We start from the raw sequence: 26,544 nt of genomic DNA, 5'->3' as shown, positions 1-26,544 counted from the left end.
GTTCTGGAGATTTCATGTGAGAAACGGACCTCAACCCCCCCCCCCCCCCCCCCCCCTTTTTTCTCTTATCTTGCGTTTGTTTCTCCATCCTTTCCTATTTTTTTCTCTCTTTTCTCATCACAGAACGGATAATGTGGACCTTAGTCGCGCTGGGAGTATGACAAAAGATTTTAGGATGCTGGGCTGGTGTTCGAGGCTTTGCAACTCTGTTTTTAGCCGAATACCAACGCGGTGAATGCGTCGGACCGAGCTGCCCGAGGTCCGCATTGAGAAAGTCAACATCTTGTCTTTCTTTATTTGACTTCAGGAGGATGTAACGACCGATCCTGCCTTTGTGCGTCCAAATCAAGCATGCAGAAGGGAATACGACTCAATGATGGTCATGTCACCTATCTGGGGCTTTTGGCTAAGAAGGATGGTACGAGACGCGGGTGCTTGAGTAAAAAGAGCTCCGACAACACGAAATGGCACACAAAGTGGTTCGCCTTGCTGCAGAATATGCTTTTCTATTTTGAGAACGAGTCCAGCTCGCGACCTTCGGGATTGTACTTGTTGGAGGGATGCATATGCGACAGGGCGCCTTCACCCAAACCTTCACTGTCAGCCAAGGAGTGTTTAGAAAAGCAGGTAAGCAATGCGCGCGCGCTCACATCCACGCGCGTTCCGCTCCTTTTCTGCAGAACATAAGGTGCATAACGAGATATAAAATTAGCCCCTGAGCCACAAATATCACTAAAGTCTTAATTTTCCAGAAAGATGCACATCTCGCGTGACCTCAAACTCAATGCAGCAGAAATCGTGTAATCATGTATTATGTAATTCATGCATGCGTTCAATGATTAGATAAGAATGAAAACACCTCACGGTGTTGCAGCAGACACTCCATATTCTTTTCAGTGATCTGTGGATATATTTGTTTGCTCTTGGCATTCAGACATCGTGCCTTTTGGTGCAGAGAGTGCTGGAACCTATCTAATGTACTCCCAAATAAGACAAGGAATTAAAAAAAGTTGTAGCTTCAAGGTTTCCATCTTGTGGTTAGGATCATATTTACAGCTGAGCCTCAGGATACAGCAAAAGGGGGCAGTGATCAGTCAACTCTAATCTAGATGACCTGAATCAAGTGATCCAGTCTGAAGTGTTGTGCTGGAGGTCACACTCACGTAGAAATAAATAGAAAGAAGATTTTTTTCTGCTTCCTTTTGTTTGGATTCCTTCGTTAAAAACACACTAATCTGGAAAAAGCGTGGCTTGTTATTGTGAATAGATGTAGTGAACATAATGCTCCACTGAGACACTTCCTCTGCTGCTCTGAAGGTAAGGCTGCCATCCAAACTGAGACCAGACTCTTGCTGTGAACAGCTGCCCTTGTGCTGACAAGGCAGAATGCAACAAACTGACTATCAGTGCTCTAAAAGTTAAAAGCGTCCAAAATGTTTGGCTGAAATATGTGTAAAATTCTTCTAAAATTATTATGATTCTGTAATAAGCTGCTTTAAATGTTTCCACATAAATATTAATCTACAGATCTGCTGCCTTGATCCTTTTTAACACTCGTTTTGCCACATTGCTGAGTGAGTGATGCTTAAACATCTTAAATACAAAAATATCTTCCTACTCTTTCTAGCATTGGTGAAATAGAAAAATACATAATGTCCTGAATTCAGTGGAAACGATAATGCTTGAGCCTAAGGTTTCTATGGCAACCCTGTTTTGCATCCTAAAGAATGATGCAGTTGGAAGAGGCGTGATGATAGAGAGAGTCAGTGCATCGCGTCTCTCTTATTAATGAGTTAAATTTATTTTCTCATGGTACCTCAGAGGGGTCAGAGCCCAATTATAGAAAATGCAGCTTGTTGTCATCGGGTAACGGCTCGGTTTCAACCACAAAACACAAGGAGCTGCTCAGCCGAGATATGCAGCAGCAGAATAACACACGTGGCTGCATTAGTAAAAGGATTGGTGTTAAAAAATTCTGAAATAAAGCCATTTGGTGCTGCAGAAAATGGTTTGCAATGATGCATCAAAGCTGTTTATTTCTTAGTGGCAATCTTACTGACAGAAGTTTATTACTTTTTGCACAATGAGCAGAAGCACTCAGCTAACAGTCTCACATTTGGTCCTAATCTAAACGTTAAAAAGTCTGATGGCACAGCATCTAAGAGCTACTTCATTATGGAAAATAACTGAACAAACAATTTTTATTTTTACATTTTTTTAACACAGTGTTTCTCAAATCTGGTCCTCAGCATCCCCCTGCCCTGCATGTTTTTCTATGTTGCCATTTCCAACAGCATTGTTTCTATGCCGTCACCTGACTTAAATTAATGAGCGATTAACAGGCTTCTGCAGCACATGATGCCATCCTAAAGATGCAGATATGCAAACCAGGTATGCTGTAGCAGAGACATGGAAAACTTGCAGGACAGGGGGCACTGAGAACCAGGGTTGAGAAACACTGATTTAACACAATAACTCGCTATGTTGGAAACATACTCTTTTACCCTCAGCTGAAAACACACTGGGATGGATGTTAGGGTGCTCATCAAAACAGGAGAATGAAGAGATGCCTTTGCATTAGTTTATTTAATAAGACCTTTGTTCACCACATTTTTAAGCGTCATGTACCATGATCAACAAGTTTTTTCTTGTTCCTGAAAGATTTTTATTGCAGACATTTTCTGATTAGCTGAAGCCTAAAATGTCCAACGTGTATACATATTATAAAAGACTCATCTATGTCTGCAGGTGGCAGAGTTGTGCTGTTTATTATTGATTTAACGTGACAAGAGCTTAAAATATAGAACCAAATTTGTATTTATCACACTAGAATCAATGCAGGCTTTTATAAAAGTGTCTAACATCATGCCTATTTAGGTTAACAACAAAAAATATACATTTCTTTAACATTCAGCCAATATTTTAAACACACAACTACTCTACTGATTAGTCACATGAACAAAACTTGGACGAGGGCTGCTATAAAAGCAGAGAAGAGCTGCTATTGGAGCCATAACTTCCATAAAGAGGTTTGCGTGCAGAAGTAGTTCTGCAAGAGCATTGATGGTTGTGAACAGATTTGTACAGAAAATTATGAACGGACGCTCGCCACAGATTGGACTGAGCATGATGGATGTGTCATTTTTGACACGTGTCATGTGCCATCCATGTGGTTTGCAAATTTTAGCTTACTGACTTTTCAAAAACTCCACAAAATCAAAATTAGCAAGAGACAAAAAAGCCTGTGTTGAAAAAAAAGCAAATTTTTGCATCAAACAATGGAAGATAGCCATGCACAGAAAGGTCACAGCGGGGCTTCGAACCTGCAACCCAACAAAACCAAATCCAGAAAACAAATAAACAATAACAAATAAAAGTGTTGAATCAAAAGGTAGATAAATAACTCTTTTGTAATTGCTTTGCATTATTAAATGATGCATTTAGCTTGTACAAATTTCAGTTATTGTCCCATGATTTAATTTATAATGAGGCAGTAAAATTGACAATTGATCACTTTTTCACTCACTGTTAAGCTTTAATGATAAACAGACTGAAGAAATTCAGTATTTAAAGTAGATCTAATCAAATGTGTATTGTTTAAATATATCAATAACAACATTATTTTATATTAATGTAAAATAAATATATTATAATAAGGTCTCACAACCTGTTAGAGTAGTAAATGTCAAAAATGGTACAACACAGAAATAAAGACTTAAGGTATTTATTTCAAAGCAAGTAAATCATTGTATCCATAGCATAAAACAAGAGACTTAGCTCTTTATTTCTCTAGTCACCATCAGGCAGAAAAAACAACAGTTCACATTCACCAGAGTTGCTAGGAAACAGGTATAGCACAGATATGTTTTTGGCTCCAGCCTCCATGTCTTATGGCATTTCCTCCTGGGAACCAGAGCCATCCCAGAATCTGAGCTGGGGGAGGCCGTCCTCTGTGTGCTCCATCAACCGCACTGTTGGGCGAAGAAGATGTGGCTTCCCAAGGCTCTGTGTGGTCTCAAACACCCGCTCAGTGTCTGCAGCTGTGAGGCAGCTCAACAAAAACAAACACAATGACATCGCCTCAGTCAGTCCAGATTCATCAACATGATGCAGAATTGTGTTTCATACAGCAACATATTGATCAGGTCACTGATAGCTTCTGGAACTCATCAGCCTTTCCCCGCCTTCTTTTCAGTACTACTTCACAGTCAGCTTCACCCAGGAGAACCAAAAGGCTCTTGAGTTGCGCACAGAAGATGTAAAGGACTGCGATGAATGGGTGGCTGCGATATCACATGCCAGGTAAAGACACACTTTGGTGTAATTTGCAGACATGGAAATTAAACGCTGAATTGGTTGGTAAGAAATCTTTGACTGGGGTGCTCAGTCTGTCAGCTGTGTTGCCATGGTTTCACCAGCAGGGTTTAAATATGATGAGGAACACATTGGAGTCCTCCAACATGAGACAAACTGCACAAATGAGGAACGCATTATTTATGCAACAATGTGTATGTGTGTGTGTGTGTGTGTGTGTGTGTGTGTGCGTGCGTGCGTGCGTGCGTGCGTGCGTGCGTGCGTGCGTGCGTGCGTGCGTGTTATACAGTTACAGAAACTTGGCCACTGAGCATGAGACTCTCATGCAGAAGTATCTTCATCTGCTTCAGATCGTGGAGACTGAGAAAACAGTTGCTAAGCAACTTCGACAACAGATAGAAGATGGCGAAATAGAGATTGAAAGGCTGAAGTCAGAGGTAAAAATCGCTGTGATAATTTCTTACCCTAAAGAAGACATTAAAACAAAAATATCCTGCTTTTTAAGAATACATTTATCTTTCAACAGATGTCATTTTCCCCTTTAAAAATATGACATTTGAGCACTAATTCTTTCAGGTTTAGTTTTTTTTTGTAAATGATGTTTTTGACCCGTCCTTCTAGCAGATCCATAGTTTTTTTTTCCATCTAGACAAATTCTGAAACATATTTTAATCTTTCAGTAGTATCTTTTCAGACATCAGTTGGGGATAAACAACTTTTTCCCCTCTGAAGCCCTTCAACAACAATGTTCCTTTCCGAACATAGGCCCCTTTTCTCTTTCCATTAAATGCATGTGGTGAGCTGTTTTATTTACTTTTTGCTTTTGGGCAACTGGTAGAAGTAAATGTGATGCAGCTGCAGACTAACACAGAATATTAGTCAGGATTACTGTAAATAGACTTTCTGGCACAATGAGACTATTATACCGCTGCTTCTCACTCTGCATTCTCATTTCTTTCCAAGAATTATTTAAGTCTCTTTCTTGCCTCAACTTGTCAGCATCATTAATAAATAGCTGTGGAGAGGCAGGGATTTTGCTGATTGTTGTATCTGGAATGAGAGAACAAAAGAGAAACCCTGTCCCCATCTTGGAGTCGAATCCAGGCTACACTTAGCATCTCCTCTCAGAAGCAAAACCTCATTTTACTTTACTTTGTAAATTCAATGTTTATAATCAAATGAATGCATGATCTCTCTCTTTTATATTGAGAATTCATCTACCACACAAAATGACACTTAACCGTCTTCATCTTAACTGTGGCAACAAGGTGAGAGGATGTTCTTTGGACTAAAAACAAGTCAGGGAAGCTCCAGGTTTCATTTCTTAACCCATTTCCTGTTTGCAAACACAACAATTCACAATTATAAGCTAAAACAAATATTTAGAAGCTGCTAGGGGATTATGGGATGCAATATTTACTTTTAAAGGTTTTCTGGTCCGTGTACAACAAAGCCAGAACTGAGGAGTAGAGTCAGCTCCTCTAAAACGTTCAGTCACTGATTCTCCACATCCAAAGGAGTCAGGGAGATGTAGTTATCAGATAGGATGACTCCTAGCTATCTCCCTTTGGAGATTTTTGGGACACGTTCCATGGTAGGAGACCCTGAGACCCAGGACTCACTGGAGAGATAATTAATCTTAATTCTTAATTACTCACCAGGACCTGTAACCTCTACATATAGCTTGGACTGGAAAAGTAGAATGAATTCAAATGAGTGGGGAAAATAAGTTTAAATCATTTAAAATTAACATCTAGACAAATGTTATTTTTCTGTTGTAAGTTTTGCATTGCAAAGTTTTTACACAGGATCTTATAGACATTTTTAAGAGCTAATGGTGACAGCAGTGAGCTGGAGCACTTTGTGTGTGCAAAATAATTGTCCCACAAAACAGCAGGTTAAAAGTTGAACTTTGGCCTTTATTAGTCTTTGGCTCACATGTTTGGTCAAAGCTGATCTGTGTTTTTATAAACTGAGATCATTCAAAGAACTATCTTTTACCTGCTCATTATTTTTCACCACTTTAAAAGATGTGACAATTGAGATTTTATGATGGTTATTTAGCAGCCAAGTGAACAGAGCTAATTTAGTCCGGCTCGTGTTTCTGTGATGACGGCACTCGTAGGGTCTGTGCAGATAACCGGGTCACTTTGTTAACACACTGCTACAGAAGTGAGAAGCAGAGATTAGCTCTGGTGAGAATTACTGGTCCATACTGTTGCTGCTTCCCTGACAGATTGCCGGGCTGCTCAAAGACAACGAGAAAATCCACGCCAGCCCCGCTGCTGCCCCAACCGAGGATGACTCAGAAATCAAGAAGATCAAAAAGGTTATAATAACAACTTGTTTCACTCCACATTTGTTCGATGTTTAGATGCTGATGGATTGTTTGGTTTCCTGCAGGTTCAGAGCTTTCTGCGGGGCTGGATTTGCAGGAGGAAGTGGAAGACCATCATCCAGGACTACATCCGCTCGCCTCATGCAGAGAGCATGAGGAAGAGGAACCAGGTGGTCTTCAGCATGTTGGATTCAGAGGCAGAGTATGTCCAGCAGCTTCATATCCTAGTGAACAACTTCCTGAGGCCACTGCGCATGGCCGCTAGCTCCAAGAAGCCACCAATCACCCACGATGATGTCAGCAGCATTTTCCTCAACAGGTCGGCTGATTTTGTCCACACACACTTTTCTAAAGAACATCTGATGATCTTTAGCAATGATAAGAAGTAGAAAGCTTTTCTTTTTCATTTTCATTCAAGAAATTCAGTTTTTAAACAGTTGAAACCAAAAACTAATCAAACATTCAAAGTTTGGAATATGTTGGATGTTTTTGAAGGTCTGAAGGGGTACATTGTGGGGCTCAAACTCAAACTGTGAAACATTTAAACCTCGCAGTGAACACACGCATGTTAAAGCACATTTATGGCACCATGCAAATCACATAAACTCACCTTTTTTAGCCTCTGTCACATGCAAACTAAGTCTCTAAACACTGAGCTATTCTTTCATGGGCATGCAAAACATATACATAGGAAAAGTATGTTCACCTTTATGAATTAATTAGAAACGGTTTTCTGTATCACGTTTAAAAGGGAACAAATTTAACATGTTTAAAGTTTGTGAAGAATTATTTCAAAGGGATTTGTAAAAGTTTTAAGAATTTTGGGGTTTTCCCTTTCACACTTAACAAAGAGTTATGCAAACATTTCCTTGAATTTATTTTTCATGTATTCCTGTGTTAAAGTTTTAAGTAAATCACCATAATTGCTTATTAATCTTCTGAAACCTATTTTTATGGGGAAAGTCTTTCATGTCCTTTAAGATTGACAAGCTAAAGGCTAGTTGGAGGGCAGCTAATGTTATTTTAATATTTAAATGTTTTTTAACCTGTCCTGTCCTTAAGGCAGATAGAATCAGTAATTGAAATCTTTACTGTGCCAGAGTGAGTTTAATTTTCATCAAAAAGAGTCCGAGAAACTGTTCCTGTTGTTTAATTTGCTTTTTGAATTCAAGAGAAGCCAGATAACATCTGGCTTGGACAACAGCAAAGCTAAGAATCATGAAACAGCTGCAGTCTTCCACAAATCTGTGTTATTTTACAAACCTTTCAGCTCGCAACACAAGACTATTAACATGGTTACTTGGATCAAATTCAGAGATACAGTGTGGTACGAAGGTCTGGGTAACGTTGTTATTCATGATTTACATTCATAAATCGTTGGCTGTTACAATAAAATCTGTTATGTCGTGTTAACACGTGTTAAAATCAGTTTTCAGTTAAATATATCATACAGGAGACACACAAAGTGATATTTGAGAAGTGAAACAAAGTTTATAGGATTTACAGAAAGTGTGCAATGAGTGTTTAATCAAAATTAGCAGGTGCACAAATTTGGCACTGTTTTCATTTTCTTGATTCCAAAACGTTTAGAACTAATTATCGAAACTTAAAATAGGTTTGGTAAGCTCAGTGACCCTTGACCTCCATACACAGGTGAATCCAGTTATGAGGAAGAGTATTTAAGGGGGGCAATTGTAAGTTTCCCTCCTCTTTGAATATTCTCTGAAGAGCAGCGACATGGGGTCTCAAAACAACTCTCACATGACGTGAAAACAATGATTGTTCACCAGCTTCATTTTGGAATAAGGCGCTGTGGACTGATGAAAGTAAAACCGGGTTGTTTATGCATGAAGGAAAAAGAACACAGCATCCCAAGAAGAACAGCTGCCATCTGCTGTAAAACATGGTGGTGGTTCTGTCAGCTGTAGGGCGTTGTGGCCAGTGCAGGGACTGGGAATCTTGTTAACTTTGAGGGAAGCATTGATTCCGCTGAACATCAGCAGATTCTGGAGACCAATGTCCAGGAATCAGAGACAAAGCTGAAGCTGCACCGGGGGCTGGCTCTTTCAACAAGACAACCACACTGCTAAAATCCTACTAAGGCATTCATACAGATGAAGAAGTACAATGTTCTGTAATGGCCATCTCAGTCCCCAGACCTGAATATTACTGAAGATCTGTGGTGTGAGTTTAAGAGAGCTGTCCATACTCAGAAACCATCAGACCTGAATGAACTAGAGATGTTTGTGAAGAATCGTCCAGATAGGCTTACCTTCAACCAGAATCCAGACTCTCATTGGAAGCTATAGGAAGCGTTTAGAGGCTGTTATTTCTGCAAAAGGAGCATCTACTAAATAATGAGTTTATTTCTTTTTTGTGGTGTTCTAATGTATGCACCTGCCTAATTTTGTTTAAACTATTATTGCACACTTTCTGTAAATCCTATAAACTTTGTTTCACTTCAAATATAAATGTGTGTCTCCTACATGATATATTTATCAGATTTTTTTATCATAACAACCAGCAATTTATGAAGGAAGTTTATGAAGATTAACAAGGCTGCCCAAACCTTCTCACCCCACCGTAATTGACAATTGATTTATACGTGCAGGTTGCTGTAGTTAAACAACTCACACCTCTTTGGTTTGGTATTTCAATAGTTATGCACAGGAGCAAGTTTAATTTTGGTCTTCAGCTTTTTGTTTATTTTATATTTAAAAATTTTTAAAGCCCTCCAAGAAGATTAGATTCGATTTCTGTAAAATCATTTATTAAACAGTATGTTTGTCTGAGATGTTGAAAATACTTTCACTAATTTTTTTTTCATTGTTATTTTTATTCTAGTGAAACTATAATGTTCCTACATCAGATATTTTACCAGGGTCTGAAGGCCAGAATAGCAAGTTGGCCAACGTTAGTGCTCGGTAAGAATATCTTCTTTCAGCGACGAGACTTTCATTCATTATTTTAAAGCACATTCGGACTATCAAGATTGTTTAAATATCCTCCTTGTCTTGTTTGTAATGTCTCTACAGCCGACCTATTTGACATCTTGTTGCCCATGCTGAACATCTACCAGGAGTTTGTGAGGAACCACCAGTACAGCCTGCAGATTTTGGCTCACTGTAAACAAAATCGGGACTTTGACAAGCTGCTGAAACAGTATGAGGCCAAGCCCGACTGTGAAGAAAGAACTTTGGAGACCTTTCTCACCTACCCCATGTTCCAGGCAAGATTAAACATATCAATGAGAAACACAAACTACTGCCAGAATCTGATTAGATTTAGATTCTGTTATGTTTCTCAGTATTTTGTGTGTATTTGTAATCAAAAATGTGGTGTGACTCCCATGTTGCCTTCTGACCTGACTTTCCAGATTCCCCGCTACATTCTCACACTCCACGAGCTTCTGGCACACACACCCCATGAACATATTGAGAGAAACAGCCTGGACTACGCCAAGTCTAAGCTGGAGGAACTTTCTAGGTATTGAGCAACTACAACATGCATGAAATCTCAAATTAGTAATTCAATTTCTATGATACACACTCAAGTAAGAACCATGACATGAGTGTTACATCCCCTTTTAGGTTTACTTTTCCACATCGAGAGGGATTGGTTTGGGTGGTATTACTCTATAATGAACTAAACCTTTTATTCTCATGTAAGTTTGTAGTATTTTGGCTGATGAGCATCAATTAAAGCAACACTAAATACGTTTTTCACTTCACCCTCCTACTGATTGAAATCAAATAACAGCCCTGCCTGCTGTAGCTAGCACTAACAAGGAGCTAACACTAATATGAGCCAACTGATACTCAAATAAGCCATAAAGTAAAAAAAAAAAATCCACACTATATATTACTTACAAGACCTTTGTTTGACTTTCAGGCTCTGCCATGATGTCAACAAAAGTAGCTAAATTCTTCTTCTTCAAACTGAAAAAGCTAACTGTTAGCCTTGGTACGAGCTACTGGCACAGTATTGTTGTCGTAAACCAGGTAAAGACCTCCCACTAGTGTTCCTACCTGAATAACAAAACTTTTTACTGTAGTTTCTGGTCAGCAGAGGACCAGGAGAGTGCTGTCCAATGTCAAGTTGCTCAGGTTTATGACTCAAGAATCACTGAAATCAGTTTGAAAGCAATAGCCTAAAGGGACTAGCCTATATGAAAGAATTTCAGTTTGAAATAATTGCAAAATTGTCTAATTTCTCAATCATGTTTAAAGGAAAGTTACATTGAAACAGATTTCCTTGTCAAGCAGCTGGGGTGTTGTCAGTTCTTCTCCTTACAAAATGGCCAAAGAGGAAAGTAGTCAGTGTTTACAATTTGTGAGCCAAGTCTGCGCCAAGTTAAGCGTTTTGTAAAGAACCAAAGCCAGTAACAGGTGCGACCAAGAAGTAATTACTTGTACTCCTAAGAAGCCATGGCATCTTTATGTCCTACTCTAATATCAGGTAAAGAAGGCTAGAGGCCAGTGTTGAGCTAACAATGCTGAGTTAGAAATAGTCAGCTCTAAAAATATCTCAAGCTACTCTTTCAATTATCAACAACTCATCATTACAATATAATGTATTTATCTACTCATAAACTTGCTGTGTATGACTCATCTTCACTTGTGATCTAGAATCTTCTGGCGTGATCCGTAGCTGAAAACAGCCATGAAACACAGAGAAAAGGAGTGAGAAAGTTACTTGTTTGTTTATAAAATGGGCTGCAGTACCAAAGTTATACCACAGGATGTCATTCTTACTTAATTCTTACATAATGCACCTTTAAAATGATAAAAACTACCTCTTTAGTGTTGCTTTAAGTGTACCTAAAAATCAAAAAGAGAAGATGTCTGAGAGGTACCCACTAGTTTCCACACTAAAGTAAATGGTTTTGCATCATGTAGCATGTCATTTGTTGTCCTAAATCTTTTAAACACCAGCTACCACTACATTGAAGTTATGCTGATTAATAGATGAAGGTTTTGGAGGTAACTGGTGAAGTGCAAGATAAAGCTGAGTAGATTAAAACCATCCCATCTGCGTACTTTTTCTAACTGTGAATGATAAACTCTTACGTTTCTTAGAATAATGCACGACGAGGTGAGCGAGACCGAAAACATCAGAAAAAACCTGGCAATAGAGCGCATGATCATCGAGGGCTGTGAGGTGCTCCTTGACACCAGCCAGACGTTTGTAAGACAAGGTATGTTCCACCTCCGATTGGTGAGCTTTCAAGCCCGACAGGCAGGGATCTTCTTGTCCGTTCACATTACAACACTGACAACAAGATTTCACAGGCCTTAAGATGGAACAGTAGGAGGGCTGACACTGTCTGCAGAAGAGAATACACTACTCAAGAGGAAAATCTTTACTTTCCATGTGTAATCAACTATTCTGCAGCAGAATGATGACAAATCCAGAGCTGTAAATGTCAGATATCCCCAACAGTTCTTAATTGTTTAGGAAAGGGCAAAAAGTGGCAGAAGCTTCCTCATTATCTTATCCAGATTATTCAGATTTTCCTCTAATTCCTCCCTCTTTTCTTCTTTTGCCCCTTTTCCTACTCATATGTGTACCCCTCTCATTTATTACACTTATTTCCTGCATGTAGGGTCTCTCATTCAGGTGCCAATGAGCGAGAAGGGCAAGATAACCCGTGGGCGACTGGGTTCTCTGTCTCTGAAGAAGGAGGGGGAGAGGCAGTGTTTCCTCTTCTCTAAACACTTAATCATCTGCACCAGGGGTTCTGGAGGAAAGCTTCATCTCACCAAGGTGGGCCTGAGATGCTGGGATGGCACCATAGCTGCTCACAGCTCTAAATCGTCCTGGAGCTAAAATGAAAAGCTAATTCTGGTAGATGACAAACTATTTGGAGTGAAAGATGACATTTTATGAGGAGCCCTAACTGTAGAGATGATGTGTTATTATTCCGCGGTGGTCGCCTATAATTTATCTAGGAATGGAGTGTTGTCGAATGAATTTTTTTTTCTGTAGAGCAAACACTTTCCTTTTCGAGATTTAAACTCCATATTGCATTGAGCTGCATATGTATTTTATTACATTATTTGATTTTAAAAGCTGAGGTATTTTAAATTTAAACTATCTGGTATTGTGGTAATAAATACTGATGAACTAAGTTGTGTAAAATGCACAAAATATCACTCACAGATCCATTAGGTTGAGTCAAACATGGTTGGTGTATAAAAAACCCTGAATCTACATTTAATGCTATTTTTAGAATGGAGTCGTCTCGCTAATAGACTGCACTCTGATGGAAGACCCTGAGGGTACGGATGATGAGTGTAAGTGTTTAATTCATATTCTGGCTTTGCAACAGTTTACATTATGTGAACCATGTATGATGCTTTACGTAATATTTGTTTGGTACAGTTCATAGTAATACATTAAAATTTTCTAATTAGTCATCAAAACACTTGAAAAGCAGATCAGGCAGACGGCAGCACCAAAAAGAACAACAACAAAATAAAAGAACAAATAAAAGCATGCTTAGTTTTAGCAAAAATTTTCTTAACATCATTATCAGTGTCTTCTTATGTGCTTCCTCTTATTATTTTTAAAAAATCACAAATTTTGCTTTTGTAATTTAGTGCAATCTTGCTGAAAAGCAGATAAATACATGGCTTTGAAAACCGTAGATTTTGTCTTGATAAGCATTCAATTTTGAGGCGTTAACATCTGATTACAGCCTTACAGAAAATAATCTGTGCTCTCCTTAAAGCTAAATCAGACAAGAGTGGCCAGGACATGGAGCACCTGGACTTCAAGATTGTTGTGGAGCCAAAAGACAGCCAGTCATTCACCATCATCCTGGTGGCCTCCTCCAGGCAGGAGAAGTCTGCATGGACCAGCGACATCAGCCAGGCATGTCAACACGCGTAACACTCTCCAGCAGACAGACGAGAAGCTGAGGATGCCGGCTATGTTGCAAAACTCGCTAAGATTTCCTCTGTCTCATCTGCTTTATTTCCCCGTCTGCATCCTGCAGTGCATAGACAACATCCGCTGCAATGGCCTCATGATGAATGCCTTTGAAGAAAACTCCAAAGTCACAGTGCCACAGATGATCAAGTGAGATTTACCCTACTTCCATGTGTTGCTGTGCGTCTCCTCCTGCCTCTAGCCTTTTATTTTTCCCATTTTGCATCCGTACTATTTTTCCTAACAGATCAGATTCAAGTCTGTACTGCGATGACGTAGACATCCGCTTCAGTAAGATGATGAACTCCTGCAAAGTGCTGCAGATCCGTTACGCCAGCGTTGAACGTCTGCTGGAAAGACTGACTGACCTTCGTTTCCTCTCCATTGACTTCCTCAACACCTTCCTGCACTCCTACCGTGTTTTCACCACAGCTGACGTGGTGCTGGATAAACTCATCACTATCTACAAGAAGCCCATCAGTGCCATCCCTGCTCGGTGAGTCCTGCTGCTGCGTTGGCAGGTTGACATTCCTTACAAAAGAATGCAGTCCTATTGCAAACCTCTATCTCCATTTTCAGGGTTGTTTGATTTGTCTTTACTGCATAACTTAATTACTGTTTTAGTCAAGTAAAGGGTTGTTTATTATTTTACAGAAGTTCTTTGTTCTATGAAGAAACTATGCACGTGTGACTGCCTAGCTAGGAGGGGACTAGTGGGGTTGCTATCATCCTCTTTATCATCCATTGGTGGTGCTTTTTGTTAATGAGCTGTGCGGTGCTGACAGTAGCTTTTGTTTGAATTCTGTCAAACCTAAAGAGCAGGTTCACTGAGAAACTGTTTTTATTTTTTAAAGTCACTCTGAGTTTCACATGCATGCTGAATGTGAAAATAGTTCTCTACCCCTATGTCCTGATCGAAAACAGGTCACTCAGATTTACATCACATTGAAATTTAGCATTCAATGACTCACCCATCTTGGCTTGCAACCGGGGAAGTATGCTGTTTATTTAGCATCCAGGAAAGAGCAGAGCACATCTCGGCTAGTACATGTAGAAGTTAACTGTCAGCATTATCATCTCCCCAGTGAGGCAGAACTCCATCAGGCTTGTGTTATTTGTTGAAAAGCGAATGGAGGCAGTAGAAGAGACACGTTGCTGTTAGCCAGTGAGAAGCAAGGTGCCCCAATATCATGAATACTAACGAGTAAGACTCCAAATCCTGACGTTTTCTGCCTCCCACTCCTCCGGCTAACTCATGCTAGCTGAAACAAGAGCCCCAGAGCATTTTTACAAAGAGAACGACTCACAATCCAGCAGACGAGCTCACATCACTCCAGTTTTACAGTCCCTCCACTTTCTCCCGGTAGAATATAGAATACAGTTTAAAGTTTTAGTCCTGACCTATAGAGCTCTTAACAACCAGGCTCCAAGCTACCTAACTGACCTTTTATCCTCACACACCACCTCACGGAACCTCAGATCCACATCTGAAAACCTCCTGACTGTTCCTCGAACCAGACTGAAAACCAAAGGGGACAGGGCCTTTCAGACTATTGCCCCCAGACTTTGGAACAGTCTGCCTTCAAATCTCCGTCTCTCTAACACTGTAGAGGTCTTTAAATATCATCTTAAAACTCACCTTTTCATCCAGGCGTTCCCTCCCTAAATGTCCTAAAAGATGGCTTTGTTCGAGTTCACACCTTCACTTTGTTTTTACTCGTGATTTTATTTACTATTTTATCACTGCTATTGTTTTTCTGATGTTTTTATTGGTTAGAGGTATTTGCCCTGATCTTTATCATGTTGTGCAGCGCTTTGTGATTTATATCTGTGAAAGGCGCTCTATAAATAAACTTTTACTTACTTACTTACTTACTTACTTACAATAAATTCATTTATACTAGAGACCACAGCATATTTATTAAAATAATCAGTATAGGCCATCTTTAAGGTTAGTTTGTTCATTTGTAAGTTGCTTGGTATAAAAGCCACTGTCAAATGCATAAGGATTAACATAAAGCTATGCTTAAGGAGTAATCCAAAGATTTTAGATGCTAAAGGTCCAGGCCTTCACAAAAATAATTTTTGGATCTAAATGATGAATAAATCTTGTGAGTTTTAAACAATCTTCTTTGTGATGAACGTAAGCAGCTGGTGAAGCAATGCCCTGCAGTGCCAGGATTGCTGTGTGTGCATGCATGTGTGTAAATATGAATGTTTTCACTGGTTGACAGCAGCAATTGGGTCCAGTTCCTTCTGTTTGGTTGGGAGTGTCTGAGCTGAAGTGTGCCGCTCTATGGCAACCAACCTCAGTGCTGCAGGACCCCACCCTCCCTCACTCACTCACTCACTCCCCTCCATTCCCTTTCTTCCTTGTTTGCAAAATCCATATAGTGTGAAATATAGACAGAGTGTTGCATTGTTGGCTAACTCGCTGCACCGCATGCCCAGAGTGGGAGCCCAGCTGTGGGGTTCAGATCAGGAAGAGCTCCCCGCGTCCACGCCCTGCAGTATGCTTTCCCACGGCGCTTGTAATGCCACTGCGAGACACCTACACTTGGCTGCTTGTGTCAGCAGTGGCCATGCGCACTATCACTCGCTGTGCTATTTATGGGAACCCGTGAGGTCGGCAGGAGGGTGGCAGGGAGTGGGAGAGGTTTACTGAAACGCTGCAGTGTCTATCCTGCTCTAAAATGTCGAGACGGGTGCAAAACAGAAATCTGATTGTCTGGTTTGACTTGATTTGCATGCGTTATTCAGGAGGTGTTTGTTTAGCTACCCTACATTCAAAATGTCAAAGAAATATTCCTTTATACTAACATGAAATTTATATATTGATATTTAATGCAGGTCCCTGGAGTTATTCTTTGCCAGCAGCCAGAACAGCAAACTCCTATATGGGGAGCCTCCCAGCTCTCCCAGGGCTAGCAGAAAGTTTTCCTCCCCTCCTCCTCTTGCTATTGCCAAGAACTCATCTCCCAACCGTCGCCGCAAGCTCTCCCTCAACATCCCCATCATCACTGGGGGCAAAGCTCTTGACCTGGCTGCCCTCAGCTGCTCCTCAAATGGCTATGCAAGCATGTATTCCTCCATGTCCCCATTCAGCAAGACCACCCTGGACATCAACAAGCTTTATGTTTCCAGCCCTATCGCCAGCAAAATACCCGATGAGGGAGAGGACAAGAAGGACAAGGTGGAGGACGCCTCAATTTGTAAGCAAGGTGGGTTCCAAGAAATCAGTTACAGTAAGGATATGGTTAAAAGCCAAGTCCTTGCTTCTTTCATCTTTGCATTGTGATGCAGATCTCTCTGTACGAGAAGAAAGTGATAATGATCAGAACCAGAGTGATGACGGCGACCCAGAGGCATCTCCCACCAAGTCGCCAACCACACCAAAAAACGTCAAATGCAAAAACTCCTCAGGTATATTTTGTCCTATTTAAAGAGTGACAGTATCACAAATCAGCCAAAAATGCTGACTGTGCAATAATGCCTCGAATACTGAGCCTTCAAGAGTTAAAGTTTACCTTGTAAAGGCATATTTTATTCTCTGTGGGTGGAAAAGCAATCACTTCTCAGAATAAAAAACTCAGGTTGAAATGCCCAGTGTGCAACACAGCAACATAATATATCTGTTTGTCGATGATTATGAGCATGTGGGGAAAACCAAAGCTTGGCTACAGTGGGTGTTAAGGAAACTTGTGTCATAGCAACTACATCAAGAGCGTGTTTTCCCTGCCGCCCCCAGTAATGAGGCTGTTTCACTGGAGCCAAGATTATTTTCGCCTCCTAAATCTTTGCACATCAGCACCAAAGCCTTCCTAAGCAAAATCTGCACAATAATATGTGGATGATGTGAAATGATTGATCGGGGTGACAGATGCTCTTATCTCCTTGTGATCTGTGTTTCCCGGGATTCAAAGACAGCAGAATGCAGGGATTCTGTTGATTTCACTGTTATGCTGATATTTGGTGGCTATATTTAGCTACAACCATCTTAAATATCAAAGCCTCTTGAATAGGAAAGTCTGGAGGGAAACTGTTGTGTTGGCCTCCAGTGCTCCCTGGTGGAGGCTCGTGCAAGCAGATCCAAGCCTTCTACAATCTGTGCAAATCAAGTTAAAGTTTGTGCACCGCAACTGAAAATAATAGATGCCTTTTCAGTTTCAATGACGTCAAATTGTTTTTGTGTTCTCTTTATTGAATGTAGAGTTTTCTTTGTTTTCTTACAACAATGGCATGGTCATGTCCTCGTGTCGAGAGCTCGACAACAACCGCAGCGCTCTGTCTGCGGCCTCTGCCTTTGCCATTGCCACAGCTGGAGCCAATGAGGGAACTCCAACAAAAGAAAAGTATCGACGGATGTCTCTCGCAAGCACAGGTGTGCACACCTACAGAGACTCCCATAAAGTTCTCATTCACGTTCCATAGTTTTTACCTTGTCTGTTTGTTTTTCCTGCAGGTTTTCCAACTGACCAGAGAAATGGAGACAAGGAGTTTGTGATCAGACGAGCAGCGACTAACAGAGTCCTGAATGTTCTGAGGCACTGGGTGTCCAAACACTCTCCGGTAAACTCTCAGTTCAGGTCACATTTAGATGCAGTGTCCAAAATTGTCATCCAGATACATTGTTGAATTACTTTAATTTTTGCTTCTTTTGTTAAGACTTGTAATGATACAGACAAGGGCTACATAATACATCAAAAACGTACTTTCATTACATTATCAGTGTGCACATTTTCAATAAAGGAGCAATATGTAAGAATTCTATAGGGAAATACATATTTGAAGGACAGATTAATTGAAACTGATTTAATTCTCACTGAGCCTGGGGATGTCAGTTTTTCTCACTTTGAAAAAAAAAATCAAGAGACAGTTAATGTTTGCAATCTGACCTGTCATCCACACGAAAACGGAGTTTTTTCACACGAAAACGGATCTTTTTAAAAACTCCGGCCAAAGTGAAGATCTGCGTTTTCTCCGTTTTGGGTGACTGCGTGTGGACGGACAAAACCGGAGTTTTAAGGTCCGCAACGTCACTTTCCGCGACAAAGCAATGCTGACATCACGTGTGCGACCTGTGTTTACACTAGCCGGCATCATGGAAGCCTTCAGAGCTAAGCTCTGTCACTACCCGATCCATCAATTGTCCAAGCGCTTTCTGCTTGTTTGTTTTTGCAAGCGGAATTACTGCTCCTTGCGGAAGACCACAGACGAAGGACGAGGTTAAGAACGGGGGAAGTACTGCCGCCTACAGGTCTGGAATGTCCTTAACAACGTATTTATCCGGGTACGTGTGGACAGAGTTTGTTTTTAAAACGCGGTGGTGTGGATGCAAGTTTTTGGAGGGGCGGGTATTTGTTTTTAAAAAACCCCGGCTACGTGTGGACTAGGCCTGAGTTTGTGAGGTTGAGGACTATGCACCAAGCTAACGCTGCAACGTGAGCATTTTTAATTCAACACCGACAAGCAAAAAGGTCCAGACTTGTTTAAAGAAGTGAAGCGAATAAACAGGAGCAACCCAGAAGTTATTTCTTGTACCCCTAAAAAGCTTTGTTTTACTCTTAATATTGGGTGAATCAGGCTAGAGGCTAACATTGAGCTAACAATGCCAACGGTGAATTAAAAGCAAATAGTTGGCTCTAAAAATATCTCAAGCTACTTTTTCAATTACAACACTATATATTTTAGTGAAATGCATGTGTGAAGTGAATAATGAGTCAGTTGTGGCATTTTACCTCAATTGATGAGTCATTCAGAACTATAACAACAAGCTAACAGCAAGACGGCAAACAACCACACTTCCTCTAAGGTTGGAGACATAGTATTGTAATAAGTGTAGTAAATACTCCCTATCATAAAACACCTAAGAGTGCTAACACCATATATAGCACTGTGTTTATCTACTAATCAACTATGATTCGTCTTCACTTGTTATCTAGAATCATTTAGTGCTAATTTGTAACTGGAAACAGCCATGAAACTCCTGGAACGGCAGTGGGAAAGTTACGTTTTGCTTAGAAAAATGTACTACAGTACCTACATTTGACGACAAGATGTCATTCTTACTTCATTCTTACATGTTGCACCTTTAAATTAAAGCACTGCTATGACTGAGATAACTCGTAGAATAATAGATTTTAAATGTCTTGTATCCTATGTCTTCATCCCAATAATTAATTCTTTGCCAATCTCATGGGCTCTCACTGCCCCAGACACCCACGTCTACTTTAGATGATAGTGGCTGAGAGGATGAGGCACACGTAGCGTGATGTCATCAACATAATGACAGAAATGAATGAATGAAAAGTGAAGAACCAGTATAAAGGAAAAGTTGTTTAAATTATCATCAGCAACATAAAGACTCTCTGCTCTATATTATATTATCTTTGTGTTTTCAGGATTTTGAGTGTAACAATGAGCTGAAGACGAAGGTCATTGCCTTCCTAGAGGAGGTGATGCATGACCCTGAGCTGCTGACACAAGAGAGGAAAGCAGCAGCAAACATTATCAGGTGTTGTAGTTGTTAAAATGTGCTTCATTTACTTTATTTTTAGATAGCAACTTGTTTAAGTCATTATTCACTAAGATCTTATGTTGGCATAAGCATCCAAATAGGGACTCAGCGCATTCGCTTGAATTTCAAATGTGTAGCAATTGAGCTAATTATTGTTCATTTATTGGGAAAAAAAGGCTGTAAAATGTTGGTGTTTTACCATATTTTCGTATTTATTTTTCTATTATTGGATTCCTAATTCATCATCATCGGGTCATTCTTCTTTCAGACTCTTGACTTTAATGGGATTTTTTGTTGTTGTTCTTTCAGAACTTTAACTCAGGAAGATCACGGAGACAACCAGATCACAATGGAAGATGTGACACAACTGGTGAGTGAAGTTGGTAACTTGTGGAATGTATTAGTTTTCTGAGTTACATCTGAGGACAACATTTGACTCAAGGATGAGAAGACAAACTGTGACACAAATATCCAAAATGTGCGCCTGTACACCAAACAATGGAGAAGGATAACGTGAATGTTATTTTTTTTAATTTTCATGACAAGCATTTTTCACTGGATCACACAAACCTTAAGTGTAAAAAGTGTGAGAGTAATGGACAGTAACACTAGACAGTAATTAAAAATACTGGACATCTAAAACAGATGGTTGGACGGATTTATATCAAACTGAAGAAAAAAAATATCCTTGAACACAAGGGGTGCCGCCTATCAGCTAAAAGGAACGCTGCCCTGTCATCAGCACCATTTTCTACCATCTGTTCTCAGATCACGTGACACCAAAATATATATTAATGGCCAAATAGGTAAAAACCACATAAAAAAATAAACACTGTGCACATAGAGCTCTTATGAGTCAACAGAAAACAAGAGTCTGTTTTACAAACAGACACAAAATAATGTATTTATCTCCGTTCTTAGGCTCAACTGCTCCTGTTAGTGGTTACTAAATGAAGTTGTTTTCTGTACAAAAAAATTGTGTTTCATTTTAAACTATTATAGGTTTGGGAAAACCATGACTTGTCTTACACACATACTGTTTTATTTAACCCCTAAACTTCCACAACAAGGAAAAAAACTATGAAAACATATTTTCAGATTGCTTATTTTTGTTTCTTCAGGTAAAAGGTATACTAGAATGTAAAAATTAAATTGAAATAAAATTTAAAAAATAGTAATAATACCCAGCGACCTTGAGTGGAAAAGCGGGTAAAGAAAATGGATTGATGATAACAACAACAACAACAATTTATGTCCTAGTCCTTTTCAAACAGGAAATAATCTGCAGTTTTTTATTTGTTTTTCTTTTATTGAGTAGGTTTGTAATGTATTAGTAGATTTGTGTTTATTTTGTTTGTTATGTTTAAAATTTTATGTGTGAAATAAATTTAGGTTCATTGAGTCTATTTGGGCAGACTTGACCATCTAAAAAATGGCTTGTCTGCGTCTAACTCAGTGAAACACAGTCATTGCTGCTGCTACTGCTGCTGCTATTCACACTTCTAAATCAACATTTAATTCTGCGTATTGGACTTTTTCTAAGCTGGCAGCACATGGTCTTGGCTGTAGAACCAGTCCTATAACACTATTTCTCCAAACAGAGGCCACTCGGGAAGCTATCTCCAAAGCCCCTAGACATTGGTCTTGATAAAGTTTGTTGTTATTAATGACCTCACATTATGAAAACAACATTTTACTTTAACTGCCTGTGTGTCTGTGGGTGTCTCTGGATACGTTTTTATTATGCAGTCCAACAACATACATGATGAGTTGGCTGATTAAATGTTTCAAGGGTGTTGGTGATCTGTCTGGTGTGGGAGATTCATAATCAGCAGAAATTTCTATTTAGAGGTTGTTCTTGATCAGTAACACAACAGGTTGGTTTAAAGCATGGCTGTTTCTAATTTCCTCACTGTTGTGTCACCTAGGTTGGAGCGGGGAGGGCTGAGCCATTCGAGACCCACTCAGCCTTGGAAATTGCAGAGCAGCTCACTTTGCTTGACCACCTGGTGTTTAAAGTGATCCCATATGAGTGAGTGCCAGCACATCTCAGCTGCACCCATCAGTGGCCGGGAAGAACATATTTCTATTAAATCTTCGAGCCGGTCATTCTGCGTCTTTCTTTAATTTTTTTTTTTCATCTTTCAGGGAGTTCTTTGGTCAAGGCTGGATGAAAAATGACAAAAATGAGAAGACGCCGTACATCATGAGAACAACAAAGCACTTCAATGATGTAGGTTGAAATAAGAAAATAGACTCAGCTGAGCCAGTTTTGTTGTTTTTAACAATATTAGGAGGAAATGACTTGTTTGTATCTGCCCTCTCTAAGACAAGCAACCTGATTGCTACAGAGATCCTGCGGTGTGAAGACACGGCCACTCGGGTAGCAGTCATAGAGAAATGGGTGGCCGTGGCCGACATCTGCCGCTGTTTGCATAATTACAACGCTGTGCTCGAAATCACCTCCTCTCTAAACCGCAGCTCTGTTTTCCGCCTCAAGAAGACCTGGCTAAAGATTTCTAAGCAGGTGTGTGTCTTAGTACATCATTTTTAACTGCTGTCCAAAATTTTCATTAAAATTGTTCTTTGTGACTGTCTATTGTAGACGAGAGCACTGATTGACAAGCTGCAAAAGCTGGTGTCATCAGAGGGGCGGTTCAAGAACCTGAGAGAGGCTTTGAAGAAGTGAGTTTGGTTAAAGAACAAAATGTTGTGCCAGAACAAAAGCTGTGCAAGTGGTTGAAGAGATTTTTTTAAAACTTAATTTCCCATCAGCTGCGACCCCCCTTGTGTTCCGTATCTTGGGATGTACCTCACTGATCTGGCTTTCATTGAGGAAGGAACACCAAACTACACCGAAGACAACCTGGTCAACTTCTCAAAGATGAGGATGGTGAGAGGTTTGGTGACCATGCGAGAAACTTGCCCAAATCTGTTTTTCACACTCAGAAGGTAATGTCTTTGTCTTTTTTCAGATTTCGCACATCATCAGAGAAATTAGGCAGTTTCAGCAAACAGCGTATAAAATTGATCTACAACCAAAGGTAAATGTAAAAGTTCTTCTTTTCCTATCTTCCTAAATTATTCAAATAAATGCAATTAAATGAATAGTAGTGAGCATACTTTGTAACAGTAGAGTGAATTAATCTATCAACCAACCCATCAATCAGGCAATCAATAAAGTGTTTAATCGATCAACTGTAGCTTATTTGTAAAATATTTTTCATGCAAACTGAGAACCAGAAGAAACAAAATAAGTGGAAATAAATAACAAAAAAATAAAACACCATCTTATTTGTTTTTACTAATGTTTGGACCAAAATTAATTAAAATAACACAAATAGTTCTAAAAATGGAACTGTAATCATTTATATGAGAGCCAATGAATGTCAACGTCTGGGATTTAGTCATTCTTATGATGTGACCTATAGCTGCCATTTTCTAGGATGGTTCCTAAATGTTTTTTTTTTCTAATCAGCAACCCTCATGAGTTTATAAGGACAGGCAATGATGCTGGAACTAAAATGTATCATAGAATAGATTATGCAGGACCTATATTTGGGATATGTGTGTGACTCAGCTACAACCAAATAAACATTTATTCTATTTTTACTCATGTCTAAAACTACAAGATACTTTAGGAAGCCTTCTTAATCTAATACAACAAAAGGTCAGGATTATTTTGGGGGCTCATGGAGGAACCAGCAAAATATCAGGCGATGTGCGGAGGAGCTGTGTGGACACACAATGACTTGCCAAATCAACATTTACACAGTGACTTTAATGATTAAAATATAACTTTTATGTTTGACATGTTTTCAGGTAGCCCAGTATCTACTGGACAGGAGCTTTGTTCTTGATGAAGAAAGCATGTACGAAGCCTCACTCAGAATTGAGCCTAAAGTGTCCAACTGATGGGGAAGGTGGTGCTCCGTGTTGTGTTTCCTCTGTTAATATTACACACAAGTTCACATACACATTGACCATTGTATAGCTGTACATGTTTAAGATATTTGCTCTTCTGTACAGTAGACGTTCAAAGTTGTTTGATGACACAAAACATCTAGGTGTTTTCTTTTTTTATTTGTTTGTTGCCATGATGACACCTGCTTTAAATACTTTCTTTTTTTATTTTTAAGAAATTCAAGAATAATAATAATCATTATAATAATAATAATAATAGAGGTCACTGTAGTTGCATGCAACTGTCTTCATGGTGACCAATGACATTATTTTGCATCATACAATACTGTGTCGACTTTGCACTTTCCGAGCACTAATGCTGCTGGCCGTTGTTTTCTAGTCTTGAGTTTTATTGATCATTGACGTTCTCTGCAACCAATGTAGCACTGTATAAATGAATTACATATAATCAGGTAAAAGAGCCCAGAGGAAATATAAGCTAACTGTATTTTAAAAGAGGAAACAAGCGATCAATGGAAATGACAGCAAGCTATCCAAAGCATAAGTCTCTCTGTGCTTCCCAAACCAAAAAAATATGAAGCATTTGTTAGTCATTTCTGCTCAGAAGATGGGGGTTCCCAGCTGTTTTGTACTGGTTTCACAGTTTTTGTGTTCATATGTTACGTTGTGAAGCAACCCAATGGGACCAAGAAGTTATGAAAAGAGAGCAAAACGATGTCTCACCTGGTCATGCTTTGGTTGTTTAAGCCAGTTAACCAGTTTTTCTTAAGCCCAGTTAATATAGAAATGGGTGTATCTTTTTCCCTTCTTCTGAAACTATCATTACCTCACTGGTTTTGTTGAGTCAGAGAAATACTTTGTTTTATTAATGAGAGTTTTCTTGTTGATTCTAACAAAACTGATGACAGTGTTACCAGCAAAGGGTTTGCGTATGTGTGGGGACAAAGATGCATGTGTGCAGAATACCAAGAGGGCTGAGCACCAAACCTTGGGGGACTCCAACGCTGCAAACTAGGGGAGGTGTGTCTTCATGATTGAGTAGCTAATGTGTTTGAGAGTGTGATCCTCAGGCCAAGAAAGCTTGCTGTGTAAAATTCACTTTGAACAACATCAAGACTTTAATGTAAAGTAGCACATGGTAAAAATGGATAGATTCAACTTTACAGGATGTAACTGAAAATTACTGGACAATAGACGAAAAAAATGTATTCAAAATTTAACATTTTTCTGTCTTTCTTTGGCATTGTCCAGTAATTGTTCTAAGGGCTTGTGTAATGGTCCTACACCTGAGGGTTAGGAACCTCAGCATAACCCTAAAATTAACTTTGTATCTATAAACAACAAGTATATTACTCGATCCGTTGCCTGTTATCACAAGAGGTGCCCGAAATCAGTCAAGACAACTCAGATCAATTCAAAGAGACAAACTGAAGAGATCAAAATGGATTACATTTTAATAAATTAATGTTATTTGGGTAACACATTTAATATTTTGTTACATCTAAAGTTTGACCCTATGGTACATTTTGCTTGAATTTCCTTTTCAAACTCATAACAAAAGAACACAAGCGACTTTAAGTGTTGTACCTTCCAGTTTGGGTTCTACTCCTAGAGTAAAAGGTTGTTGCTCTCCTGTAACTAAAAGACAATCTGTCCTTCTTGCTGTTCCAGTGATTGTGGAACGTGACTGTATATCACTCTGTTATATGCATTGCTGTTAAAAACTATGATAAATTGTATGTGAATGACCTCTGCCTGCAGCATCCAAACACTATTTTTGTAGTAGTATAAGAGGGAGTGACCTGCTCTTTATATGAACATGAGGAAGTATTTTGTACTTTGTTGTTAATTCACTTCAATGAGATGTGCTGTACATTTTATACATGTAATCTGGCATATTTCTCAACATGGAACAGTGTAATCTTTTCAAAAACAAGATATATCTTGAGCTCAATACAAAATGCTACAACAGTGTGGTGTTGATAACCATGACGTAGAGGTAGGACACAACTTCAAAGTGTTTTGCATTTATACTGTAATCCTGTTTATAATCATTTCTGTTAGCAGGAATATAGTAACGTAGTGATTATTCTGTGAATATTTGTATGTATTTTTACTATGTATGTACAGTACACTTTTGAGGCTAATGTAGTAGGCATGCAACACCTTCACAAACAGAATAAACCTATTTACTTATACTGTTTACACTTATACATGCACATAATCTTATGAGGTATTTAAACAAATAAACATTTTGCTGTTAGCAATACCCAGTGGTATGAAAATTATCTTTCAACCCTCTTGTTTCCACAACTAAAGAAATATTCCCAGTTTTGTAAGAAGAAAGGAGATGAAAGTGAAAATCACAGCAAATAAACAAAAATATGTCTCCCAGTTACCTCATGCTAATAAATCCATTTTATCTCAGGAGCATTTTGTCTCATGTGCTTTTGTACAGAATGGGTTGATGTTATGCTAAATGAAAATGACATTAAATGTAATCTGAGGACTACACAAA

The 26,544-nt window shown here is 39.3% G+C and overlaps 1 protein-coding gene across 2 annotated transcripts; it reads left to right on the top strand.

Annotated features, from left to right (window-relative positions):
- rasgrf1 (Ras protein specific guanine nucleotide releasing factor 1) lies at positions 1-26,544 on the top strand. 2 transcript variants are annotated; one of them, XM_015964499.3, is made up of 28 exons: positions 1-16; positions 124-627; positions 4,196-4,302; positions 4,604-4,751; positions 6,551-6,643; positions 6,718-6,971; positions 9,497-9,576; positions 9,688-9,881; positions 10,029-10,138; positions 11,731-11,849; positions 12,258-12,418; positions 12,885-12,948; positions 13,386-13,528; positions 13,653-13,735; positions 13,833-14,081; positions 16,436-16,806; positions 16,889-17,008; positions 17,796-17,966; positions 18,048-18,154; positions 19,987-20,099; positions 20,412-20,472; positions 22,031-22,134; positions 22,251-22,335; positions 22,432-22,629; positions 22,708-22,787; positions 22,878-22,995; positions 23,078-23,146; positions 23,925-26,544. In XM_015964499.3, the coding sequence occupies exons 2-28, from the start codon at positions 352-354 to the stop codon at positions 24,015-24,017; spliced, it is 3,771 nt and encodes a 1,256-aa protein (XP_015819985.1). In that variant the 5' UTR covers positions 1-16; positions 124-351; the 3' UTR covers positions 24,018-26,544. The 2 variants fall into 2 exon arrangements, with proteins under 2 accessions (XP_015819985.1, XP_015819984.1); XM_015964498.3 differs by lacking the exon at positions 1-16 and having other exon boundaries at positions 55-627.

This window comes from Nothobranchius furzeri, chromosome 4 (assembly GCF_043380555.1).
Source record: "Nothobranchius furzeri strain GRZ-AD chromosome 4, NfurGRZ-RIMD1, whole genome shotgun sequence".
Classification (NCBI taxonomy): domain Eukaryota; kingdom Metazoa; phylum Chordata; class Actinopteri; order Cyprinodontiformes; family Nothobranchiidae; genus Nothobranchius; species Nothobranchius furzeri.
Note: the sequence above shows the minus strand (reverse complement) of the source record. Positions and strands in the feature narration are given on the sequence as shown.

What these genes read in the sequence shown, in the direction of transcription:
- rasgrf1 (XM_015964499.3), top strand. Translation starts at nt 352, where the DNA reads ATGCAGAAGGGAATACGACTCAATGATGGTCATGTCACCTATCTGGGG. An exon ending in TTTAAAGTGATCCCATATGA is followed by an intron (nt 22,135 to 22,250) that starts GTGAGTGCCAGC and finishes TTCATCTTTCAG; the next exon opens with GGAGTTCTTTGGTCAAGGCT. An exon ending in CTGAGAGAGGCTTTGAAGAA is followed by an intron (nt 22,788 to 22,877) that starts GTGAGTTTGGTT and finishes ATTTCCCATCAG; the next exon opens with CTGCGACCCCCCTTGTGTTC.